We start from the raw sequence: 12,975 nt of genomic DNA on the forward strand, positions 1-12,975 counted from the left end.
CTAACAAGTTGATTTATACAAGTGCTGGATCTGACTGCTATATGGAACCTGTTTGTTACTTTCATATCAATGTCTAAGACCGGGGAAGGGGTCTTGGAAAGCCTCTGTCTGAACATTAGGTTTTACTTGTCTGTTCAGAATACCAAACCCGACCTCAAACAACCCATGTACTCAGCGGCTAGCAAGCTCCAATCTTCGTTCCCTGAGAGACTAATATTAGGTTGTCCCATGTCGACTACGGTAATAAATATGAGAACTGAGCTTGCTATTCCCACAATCACTGACTTATTCAAAGCTGATGGCAGTTCCTTGTGCCAAGTGTCTTAGAAACCTCGCATCTGCCCCCATTTTTGCACAACATCAACTAAAAGTTGAAATAACCAAGTATCATTCATCCTGGTACCATGGATAGCTCGACCTTAGCCGAGTCCAGCTACGGCCACTATGTGAACTACTGCCAACAGATCTTGCACTAACGTCCTTAAATCTTGGCACATGAGACCTCTGCAGGACCGTCATGACCTTCACCTTGATAAGTTATATCCACGAGACCTGACTGTTCTTCAAGAGTCTTCCCTCTGTCAAATGTAAACTGACGTACTGCAGGAATCATCTACCAACAAGTTTTAGGTATCTTAACAGCAGGAAAAGTCATGAAGCAATATTTCAGCTTCGCGTGGTACATGCACGCCCACATACATCTGGTACATGCACGCCCACATACATCTGGTACATGCACGCCCACATACATCTAGTACATGCACGCCCACATACATCTGGTACAAGCACGCCCGCATACATCTGGTACATGCACGCCCACATACATCTGGTACAAGCACGCCCACATACATCTGGTACATGCACGCCCACATACATCTGGTACATGCACACCCACATACATCTGGTACATGCACGCCCACATACATCTGGTACAAGCACGCCCACATACATCTGGTACATGCACACCCACATACATCTGGTACAAGCACACCCACATACATCTAGTACATGCACACACACATATATCTGGTACATACACACCCTCATAAATCGGATACATGCACGCCCTCATACCTGTCCTGGTACATGCACGCCCACATACATCTGGTACATGCACGCCCACATACATCTGGTACAAGTACGCCCACATACATCTAGTACATGCACGCCCACATACATCTGGTACATGCACGCCCTCATACGTAACAGCATGCCCCCATACTGAACACATACATTTTTCCCCATAAGTTGTTGTAGAGATTAAATTATATCTGTTGGGTACACATCAGCCCAACAATTCCTAGCGAGTCAGTATGTAAAATTTTCTTCCGCCATATACATCGTTAACACTGATAAGACCTAGATTCAATTTCCGTATATCATGATCATAACCTTTTAGTTACTCGTAAACGATTCCACTTCTTTATTCGGGATAAACTGTAAGATGTGAAACATTCAGTGAACACGTAAGCCAAGGCTCAAGGTGATGCAAATGGATGTTTCATCATTTTACAAATATTGTCTTGTAAAACTAACTGTACACGACGATAAGTTATATACCGTACGAGACACAGAAATGTATGGGAGTACCTACCTGAGAGAGAGAGAGAGAGAGAGAGAGAGAGAGAGAGAGAGAGAGAGAGAGAGAGAGAGAGAGAGGTTTCTACTAAATTATAAGTTAACTTACAAACGTGAAAAGATGAGATGTAAGTTCATCTTAGTGAGACTTAGGTACGTTACTCTTTTGTGACAAATTGGTATAAAAACCAAAGAATTATCAACACCAACGTTTTCTTAAGCCCCTGTGCGTGGTTAGTACATATGTAGGAGGAGGCGAGAGCAGCGATGCACCTGTTCATATTCAGTCAAGGGTAACCCTAACCCACACCACTGAAAGATTTAAAGGAGGTTCTATTTTAGAATATCTCACGGACGTCCTCTGATGTAGAAACATTTACTTTTTAAACTCGATTTGACTAACATGATATGAACGTAAGAACGTCGGACAAACTAGAAATAACTTTTCTGTTGTTAGTAAAATATATTTGTAACACGTCATATTTTTCCAGTCTTCACAAAATAAGGAACATTCATCTTGTTTCAGTTTGTCAAAAATAACAGATCTCGCACATGAATTACATTGAAATTATAGGAGGACTAATGTTGATAAGCTTCTCATAAAGTTAAAGAAATAAACACGATGTGATCTCTCTCTCTCTCTCTCTCTCTCTCTCTCTCTCTCTCTCTCTCTCTCTCTCTCTCTCTCTCTCTCTCTCCTTTCTAACAAACGTTTACCGATGATGGTCAAACATCGAGGTACATAAACCTAACCTGTCGTCAGGCGCCATTCAAAGTAGCACCAAGCTATACTCTAACCATACAGTCGTTATCGGTCGTAGCACCAAGCTAAACTGTTTGTGTGCGTCTTCTAACCATACAGTCGACATCGGTCGTCAGGACAACAGATTGTGTTTGTTAGAAGCAGACTATGTGATTCAGGATCGATGGTTTCCTCTCAAACGTTATATCTGAATATTTATGTTACATCTCATAAATATGCCTCAGTATCTGCAAGAAGTGATCATAATTCTAATTTAAGGTGACAGGGAACATTCTCCTTGCCATAATTCTACACCCACGGTGTTTGCTCAGTAGTCAGATATATACTGTCAAGTATATATATATATATATATATATATATATATATATATATATATATATATATATATATATATATATATATATATATATATATATATTGCAGAGTCTAGCAAACTGCTGTTTGCCTAACATACTCAACTATGTAACAGTGTTCAACAATATACGGCCCCATGACCGGTGTGTTACTGATGAAACGATTGTGACCAGAGCTCCCGTCACAAAGTCGGTGTTGAATGAATTTCAGTTTTCTTTGTATGCTGACAGTCCGTCATACGTATATTTTTGTCTAAGGTATTGCTCTATGGTGTCCTTAATGGTAGCGAAAGTTTGGAAAAGAAACACCCAAGTCACCTACGGGAAAGTGTACAAGAAACTGCCATACGTAAAGAGTTATTTAAAGTTACTGTGACTTCGATTCATCGTACATATTTGGATATGATATTCTCCTGCGTTATACCTTGCATGAAATTAGCTCTGCGTCCAGAACCAGATGTGGCGGTTATATCATTTTTTTTGCTTACGATACAAACGTAGGGCAAAGAGGCTGGGGGTGTACGATGGGGGCGCCACTCTGTCCTCACCTTGTGATGTTAAAGGTTGAACTATTGCAGTTCATATCATTTAAGTTGATGCATCATTGCAAACAACTCAGCTGTGCCACCAGCACCAAGCTTCGTATTGGTGAATCGTCTTGAGGGTGACTCAACACAGATACTCCCCCGACACATGCTTGACTAAGTCGTCGTTTTAGCGGATTTGGGCATCTTTGCCAGATTCTTCAGGGGACCTTGGTTAAGCTTCGTCAGATATCAGTGAGACTTGGTGCCGGGACGAGACAAACATTGCTGCTCTAGACGGTGAGTAGGTGAACTGTACAACAGGAGCGACATAGTTTATTTAAGAGAAGATGTCATATGTGGCACTGTTATCCAACTTGGCCGCATATTGTAGTGAGTTACTAAAGAGGATGTTTAAAAATAAATGTGTTACAGAACTTTGAAATTACTGCGTGAGGACCAATGGAAGTGCAACTCAACCTAGATATGTCCGTGATGGTTTACGGGCATATGTGGTACAACATACTGGACCTGTATATAAATGCCTTAGCCTGGTGTGGTTAACTTGTATAATACATTCGCGTATTCATGACTGACCATGCTAACTGTGCTGTTGGATACTGAACTATGACTGACCTAAATAAGCATAATGCAGGAGATACATAGATGATGTGATGACATGTATCTACGTTCGATAACCTTAAAATGGAATGAGTAATGAGAAGAAAGTTGAGTATATGATATAAAGAAGAGCTAAACTGTTGTCGTATGCAAATACAATTCTACGGTACAAGTTGTATTACAAGTGGGTCACGGACTTGCTTGGGTGTATGTGGGTGACTGTCAGTGTGGAATGGATCACAGTTGACTATCGTCCTCTTATCATTATGTCAACCCGTATAAATATGAGAATCAAGCTATTATACGACCATTAAAGTCTAACGCTACCATAAGTTTGCAATTACGACAAAAAAAATTCCTCCACATTTGAACGTTCTTGCAGTTCAATCTCACAAGTGAACAACAAAAGACAAGGAACGTGTGTGCCAAGCATGTGTCATCATCCGAAAACATGAATTCTAACTTTGATCCTCAGAAGAGGCCAAGACAGGAAAAACAAATGTAATTTGGAATCTTGCCATTCTGAAGAGACGTCCTGTTTGAAACCGACGTGGAACATTTGTTTACAGAGTTACATACCAAATGATTTTATGGTACATAAGTTTAAAGCTCGAGGATCACTCAGTATACGTAAGCGTGTAGGGAGTACGCACATTCTTGTGTGACTCCTTGTGTGACTCGAGTTCTCTGTTATGCATACAATGTCCTTGAAGAGCAGCAGTACCAGGCGCGACATCTTCCCCGTGTGTTACACACGACGACTTCAGCAAGTTTATTTCAACTACAGTTGTATAACGTGGCCACCATCACTGTTGTTAGATACGAGCGATGGATACATGTGAGAAATAATATGACGCATACATCAGGAAAAGATGATGCAAGAACAAACACAACACATGACCGAGACAAGGTGCGCACAACACTGTTGAAGTCAGAGAGAGAGAGAGAGAGAGAGAGAGAGAGAGAGAGAGAGAGAGAGAGAGAGAGATGTGGGCGGGGGGGAGCAGAGGAAGACTGTGGCAGGTACCTGGTGTGCGACCGATCACAGGGATTGCAAAGAACGCAGGTAGCACAGCGTGGCCAGGTTATTCTCTCTCCCAGTAGCTACCACTTGCGCCAAGTCTCTGCATTTTCATTCTTCGTACATCAGGCCCATTCTGGCCCAGGCTACCAATTATTCTGATCAAGAACTTCTGACACATTGATGTAGTATACTCGTGCTTGAGGCTCCCTCTTATCATTAGCTGATCACTATCTTCCTAAGTCATATCATTTTTTGTTATTCACGTTTAATTAATCAGCAGCGAAATTTGACGATAATTTCGCTAACAGAAACAACAGTATTTTCTTGGTCCACGTCTGTCAAGATCTCAATAGCCAACATCATAACAATAGCAAAAAATATACAAATATGAGATCTTCATGTGAACCATCAGTGTTCTAGCCACCTTTACCGGTACACATTTGCTACTGTAATACAGTAAAGAACTTTCCCCTCTTAATCAAAGTCAACGGAACGTGCTGAAAAATATGTGACATGAGGAGACTTGGGTCTGTTACAGAGGTTGTCAGCGGTAGATGCCCCTGGCGCTCCCATGATCGACAACAACTTGTGTGCGATCCAAGACTGGCGGACCCCAGGAAACTGGGTGGGTCCCTGTTCTCACAATTACTACCAACGTTATTGAGAATTACCCTTGGCAAACCAAGATCAAGACTTGACTGGCTGCCAGACTTCTGACCTTGTGTGGGTGGCGCCGTAAGGCTCAAGGTAGAGGCGCAGGAATGTATGGTGTAGAAACCCACTAATATGAATCTGATTTAAACGAGCCTTCCTTCAGCAATTGATTTGCTTATAATCTTTTTCTCACGAACGACATGACGAACCACTTTCAACTTTTGCATAACATTCAAGCGTTTCTGTTCCTATACAGTTCGAGTTCATAAATTACGCGAGGACACGTCCCTCACTGAGTATTCGCTCATTTTGACCCTGGTTTGAACTGCTATAAATTTTCTGTGGAATGCTTCACTTGGAAGAACCAAAGCTCCCCACGATCTGATGTGGAGCAGATTTTTACCAACGTACGCCCCACTGCTGCTGGGCTTTGGCTGGGGAAGGTATAAAAGAAGCAAGAGCTGAGAAAAGCCTCTAGTCTGCTACAGGCTCAGTTTCGTATCTATCCGGTGTGGGGAGTGGGAGCCGCGCGTGAGTGCAGGTTAGTGTGTGTGGGTGTACTTACCGTTAATGAAGTGTGAGCAGTGGTTAGTGTGTGTGGGTGTACTTACCGTTAATGAAGTGTGAGCAGTGGTTAGTGTGTGAGGGTAGAAAATATTTGTGGTAGACTATCATACACGTGTTTAGGTTTGCTCAGATACAGATCTAACTTGATAACCGTTGTTATATTTACTTTTTCTGTGGGAGTTCGTGAGTGAGTAAACAGAAACACTGTTCGTAGATGTTTATACAAGATCACCTGTGAGTGTGGGGTAACGCTGGTCACTAGACCTCACTAGTGATGTGTGATAGTGACTAACGCTTGTCAATAGACCTCACCAGTGATTTGTGATAGTGACTAAAATTATGGTTGTTTTTTGTTGATAATAAAATACCTGGGAGGATGATGGTGTCTGATGGTGGGATGTGTGGCTTTTCATAAGACAGTAAATCTTTATATCTCTGGTGTGTAGAAGCAAATGCTCTGATGGCTTCTACGATTTAATGAATGTGTGTGAGTGTTGGCGCCATGTCACATACCAGCACTTGGTATGTGACCGCGGCTATGTGTTCTTAAATGAGAGTATGTGATAGTGGTTATTAGTGAGACAATTAATGGATGTTTCTGATAGTGTATGCCAGTAAATGGATATAATGACAAAATAATGTAACATATCTGTCTTAATTCATCATGCATGGAGGAATTTCAACATGTGTACGTGGAACCTAACGTTTAAGATAAGTGCAGGCGAGCGATTCAGGTACGTATGTTGAGAGATGACATTCCAAGTTACGTTATGATCAAAGTTGGATCAGCAACATATGCTGCAGTCTGATACACCAGTGACAGATAGTAAACCCCGGAGGGAAGACTTGCCACACAGCATGAATGATAGAAGATGATTCTGAATGGTTAGGTTAAGTTAGGTTAGGTTAAGTTAGGTTAGGTTAGGTTAGGTTAGGTTGTGAATGAAACAATTTACTGCGAATTCATGAAATGTAAACAAAGGATGCTCACTTTAGAAAAAAAAATCATCGAAAATTATTACGATTGTAAGAGCTAATATATCATAGAACATGATAATTATATGATTATGTTAAGATGATTTTGAATACAGATGACAGATTATAGAAGTAAGGAGGTAAAAGACCCATGATTAAAGTTTGATTACCATGACATCTTTAGTATATTCATTAATCTCCTCATCTGTAACATACAGATAATGACGCAGCTAATTCCCCAAATGTTCAGAAAGCTTCATCATACAAGATCCCGAGATGACCAAGTGAGACGAAGTTTATTCATAATGATTAAAAACCTCACCTTTACCTCAGAGGATCTAAATATGAATGGTATATATATATATATATATATATATATATATATATATATATATATATATATATATATATATATATATATATATATGCAAATAACCACGAGGAAAAATGAAACAGGATCAGTCCCAAGTGCACGTAATCATATATAAAATGCACTTGGGACTTAACGTGTTTCATTTTTTCTCTTGGTTATCAACAAACACTCGACCACGAGCAGCACTACGACCTACTGATTATATATATATATATATATATATATATATATATATATATATATATATATATATATATATATATATATATATATATGTGTGTGTGTGTGTGTGTGTGTGTGTGTGTGTGTGATTACCTAATATGTAAAAGATGGGGTGTTTTATATTCGTGAGGATGCATCTCTTAAAGCTTTCTTTACAATCATTCACTCTTATGTTATATTGTCTCCTCTCCTCAATATGGCATTTTCCATTCATCCAACACTCGGCTATATCAGTTCTTAATATCTTGGTATGGTTCCTCACTGATCTATCTTCATCATTTATCATTTCAAAACTTTTCTCATCATACAATCAGGTTCATTAAAAAATAAAACTTGAAAGTTATAATAATGTTTCCAGTATGGGCAGAGTAGAAGCTTGTAACTTCTCCTTGTAACTTGGTTCTCTTATTACTGACACCAACCACCATAACCTTCAGTCAACCTCCGACAGAACCACAGGTTTCATCACAGTGGGATGACCGAACTCACAATGCATACCATCATTAAGGTTTAAATACAGGCAGTCAATGATTTACTGAATATTTCCTTATTTCTTATTATGAAAAGATAACCTACTGCCTTAATGATTATTATCACAAGATAACCTACTGCCTTAATGATAACCTACTGCCTTAATGATAACCTACTGCCTTAATGATAACCTACTGCCTTAATGATTATTTTGTGGTTTTCTTGCAATACGTTGCGTATTGTTAACCATTACGTCCTCTTTGTAAATGCATTTCCGTAGTTTGTGTCGCACAAAATTATTGTTATCATGAAGAATTATATCTTTACATTCCAACTTCTTTACTTTGAGTGTGGTTGGTATGAGCTTGTCCAGAAACATAATGTATGCGATCAACCCGAAAGATTTTCTGTCTTCTCTTCGAAAACCGTCAAAATCCTGTTTATTACTTTTCTCTATTGATGTCATCCGCAATCAAATTGAGAAGTATTTCTAGTTTTAACTTTTGTAGACTAAGACTAGCTTGCAGATTATTTCCTCATACATATAAGTTAACGCAGTTCTGATACTTTCTGGCAGAGTTTGTGTCTTCTGTACTGTTCTCAGATGTGACTTTGGTTATCGCTCAGGTACTATGGCTACTCCAGGTCCATCACACAGACTCTGCTTCTTGCAGCATAATACAATCATCAAGGTTTTCTTTCACCAGGTTTCATCATCATCATTATGCATTTTTCTTTCAACAACCATGGATGACGTCAGTTTTGGAATTCGTTTGGGTCTTCCACTAACTTTAGACAATCCTAGCCACATTTTACATCTTAACCCTTTTATCATCCGTAAATACATATTCAGGTAGTGATCTAATCCTTCTGGCAACATATTCATATAGATCGCGAAGTGCAAAGCTCCCAGTACTGGACCCTAAGGCATGCCACTTGTGACCCAACCCATTTCGAGAAGGCTCTTCTGACAAATGTTCCATTCCGCTTATATAATTTTCTATCCACTAAAGAGATATTGTTATTATCCATGCCTGAAGATCCGGCTTCTTTACCAGCCTCTTACATTGTACATTGTCAGATGCTGACTGGCAACCCACATAAGCACAATCCATCAAGTTTTCTTTTGTTTACAACAGAAGTCACTCCAAGATGTTCGCTATGTACCACCTTCTTTCTCTGAAGCCGTGTTGACTCTCACTTAGAATGTATTTCCTTTACAAGCCGTCATCAATTTGCTTTCTGATTACAGTTTCCAGTAATTTACTCCCACATTCATCAGAAAAGCAAATCTGTAGTTCAGTATGTGTGTTTCTTACAGATGTAATCTTAAACTGCTCTTTACATTAATCAGAAAGTTTTGGAAATAATATCAACTGACAGTATTCCTAAATTCCTATTTCAGGATAGCGGTCCACCATGTGTGACGACGATACGTGCCCCCTGGTTGTGGACAATGGCTCCGGCATGGTCAAGGCCGGCTTCGCCGGTGATGACGCTCCCCGTTCAGTCTTCCCCTCCATCGTCGGCCGTCCTCGTCACCAGGGTGTCATGGTCGGTATGGGTCAGAAGGACGCCTACGTCGGTGATGAGGCCCAGAGCAAGCGAGGTATACTCAGTCTGAAATATCCTATTGAACACGGAATCATCACTAACTGGGATGACATGGAGAAGATATGGCACCACACCTTTTACAACGAACTTCGAATCGCTCCCGAGGAATCTCCTGTACTCCTCACTGAAGCCCCTATGAATCCGAAAGTCAACAGAGAAAAAATGACCCAAATCATGTTTGAAACCTTCGGCGTTCCTGCTTCTTACGTTGCCATTCAAGCAGTGTTATCTCTATATGCCTCTGGTCGTACCACTGGTATTGTTCTTGACTCAGGCGATGGTGTAACACATTGTGTTCCCATCTTTGAAGGATATACACTTCCCCATGCCATCTTGCGACTGGACATCGCCGGCCGTGACCTGACAAATTATCTCATGAAGATTCTTACTGAGCGTGGCTACTCATTCACTACAACTGCTGAACGCGAGATTGTACGTGACATTAAAGAGAAACTGTGTTATGTTGCCCTCGACTTTGAAGACGAGATGAATCAAGCTGCTGTTTCGTCCTCCCTAGAAAAGTCTTACGAACTTCCTGATGGCCAAGTCATTACCATTGGAAATGAGCGTTTCCGATGTCCAGAGGCTCTCTTCGTTCCATCATTGATTGGTATGGAGGCGATTGGAATTCATGAATTTGTTTATAATGCCATCATGAAGTGCGATATTGACATAAGAAAAGACCTTTACTCAAACGAAGTTTTGTCTGGAGGTACCACCATGTACCCTGGTATTGCTGACCGCATGCAGAAGGAACTCACTAATCTCGCTCCCGCCACCATCAAGATCAAGATCATTGCTCCTCCCGAGCGTAAGTACTCCGTCTGGATCGGTGGCTCCATCCTCGGTTCTCTCTCAACCTTCCAGTCAATGTGGATCACCAAGGAGGAGTACGATGAGTCAGGTCCTGGTATCGTCCACCGCAAATGTTTTTAATTTCTGTTATATCGTCTCCACTATACCCCATGAGCGTCACTGTACCATATCCTAAAGCTGTATGGGTCAGTGTTGCTCAAGGAAACTGTCATCACACGCTCTCACGGTACTACGCTGCTGACGAACGATTGCACTGCACGTGTTGATCATCCAGGATGAGGCTTCACCACGTCGAGTGTTTGTTCTAGTGACGTTTTTTCCCTCATATTCCCAGACTTCCCAGGCAGGAAGACCCAGAGCAGTATTACCGACACCCAGAGCAATGTAACTGACAGTATTTAGATTTTTATTTTCTGTGATTAAGTTACTATTTATAATTATTTAAGTTACAAGGGCAGCGCTCCCGATATTTTCCCTGTGGCTCTAGAGCTAAAATTAATAAACATTATTTTCGTGACTATCATGTCTTATTGAGTACCACCTCAACACATACACTTCACTGGACATATATTAACCAAGACATTATAGATGTTTTACAACATTTCAAACACATCATTAATCGAACGATCAAACCAGTAGACTTGAACATCAACAGTACTCCTTGTGTTGTGCATCCTATGATAACAATCTATTCCAACTCCCGCTACACGAGAAGACCCAATGGCACAGCTCAGTATAAATAACAATTAGACTCTACCAGCACAGATGACCCTGCGCCACCGTTCAGCATACACTTACACTGTTGCTGTCTAGGAAGACACAACAACATTCATTGTAATTTACATTTCCTTATTGCGATCTACTAAGTTCCAATATGTTTAAAAAGTCAACCTCAGGTTGTTATGATGCATCCTTACTGTTATTCAAAACATATTTCCATCCATTACAATTTTATGACTATACTGCTGTTATCATAATGGGGTAATCTTTGTACGTGTAAATCAATTAAATGTAATTATACGTTAGGGATAAAGACAGACTGGGACGACTGGTCACACTGACCTTGTTACTTTGGTAAACACATTATGTACGCATGTTTACAGTATTACGTACGCATGTTTACAACATTATGTACGCATGTTTACAACATTATGTACGCATGTTTACAACATATTGTACGCATGTTTACAACACATGTGGGATTAATTACGCCATCAAATCTCATTGTTACTACCACTGTGTAAAATCTGAGATAAGGATGAAATAATCAAAGTTGTGTGAGAAAAATAAGAGTTAGAAGCTACAGCAGCAATAATATCTGTATTAGTCGCATCTGCAGTGCCTCTCAGCAAGGTGGTCGGCACATTCAAGAAGAGACATGGAAGCTTCACGAAGATATACAACACAAAATGCGCCTCTCCAGTAGACCCTGATCATCTCAGACATACGCTGACGTACACTTGTATGGTTTAGGTAAAGCCGGCGGTTCATCAACTTCTGAACATCAAATCAAGAGAGCCACAGTTACAGTAATGTAGCTCGAAATCTATCTGTCGGTGAATGCGTTCCTTCACTATGATTACCTCAAGTCATCATGAAAAGTTACAATATAAATCCAATACTTTTATAGCTATTATTATCATGAAAAGTTACAATATAAATCCAATACTTTTATAGCTATTATTATCATGAAAAGTTACAATATAAATCCAATACTCTTACAGCTATTATCATCATCATCTGTGAACAATGACAACGATTTTGTGAGGTCAGAACGATGTTTACATCGTACCTGACAGCCACTTTCACACACCGTCAGATGTCAGGACAATTTCCAACAACACCCGTGCCAAGCCGGCCGTAACGACACTCCGACGCCCACATACAGCAGGGACGCCCACATACAGCAGGGACGCCCACATACAGCAGGGACGCCCACATACAGCAGGGATCACAGGAGAAGCAGTGATGCCAATCGTGCTCCCGACTACCCGTACCTGATGGCCGACGCTTACATACGGCAAGGGGTGAGGGCAAGCTGACTCCTGCTGCACGTAGGTGGAGGCCGATGCTCACATACGGCGGAGGAGGGAGGCAAGGAACTGACGCCGAAGTGGTGTCAAGGTTTCCTCCTGCTCCCCTGCAGTAGCGAGAGGCCGATGCGCACATATGGCGGGGGATTAGAGGACTTGTTTAAGTAAATATCTTTTTACAGTTACCCAAATCTTCAATGGGTGGCACAGCACACACACACACACACACACACACACACACACACACACACACACAAACACACACAGAACCCACTTACAGTGAGGTTGTCTACAACTTTGTTTAGCATTTCTGTACAAGCGCCGAGTGATCAGAGTGGTATTTACTGTGCTGGACTGACATTACATCTTAATGCTTCATTCAGGTTA

General features: G+C 40.8%; 1 protein-coding gene across 2 annotated transcripts; it reads left to right on the top strand.

The window, feature by feature from the left end:
- The first annotated feature begins 3,294 nt into the window (after positions 1 to 3,294).
- LOC139767071 (actin, muscle-like) lies at positions 3,295 to 11,073 on the top strand. 2 transcript variants are annotated; one of them, XM_071696037.1, is made up of 2 exons: positions 3,295 to 3,518; positions 9,531 to 11,073. In XM_071696037.1, exon 2 carries the CDS (start codon positions 9,545 to 9,547, stop codon positions 10,673 to 10,675), a length of 1,131 nt encoding a protein of 376 aa, XP_071552138.1. In that variant the 5' UTR covers positions 3,295 to 3,518; positions 9,531 to 9,544; the 3' UTR covers positions 10,676 to 11,073. The 2 variants fall into 2 exon arrangements, with proteins under 2 accessions (XP_071552138.1, XP_071552137.1); XM_071696036.1 differs by lacking the exon at positions 3,295 to 3,518 and adding an exon at positions 5,925 to 6,058.
- The last annotated feature ends 1,902 nt before the right edge of the window (positions 11,074 to 12,975 follow it).

This window comes from Panulirus ornatus, chromosome 59, assembly GCF_036320965.1.
Source record: "Panulirus ornatus isolate Po-2019 chromosome 59, ASM3632096v1, whole genome shotgun sequence".
Lineage (NCBI taxonomy): Eukaryota > Metazoa > Arthropoda > Malacostraca > Decapoda > Palinuridae > Panulirus > Panulirus ornatus.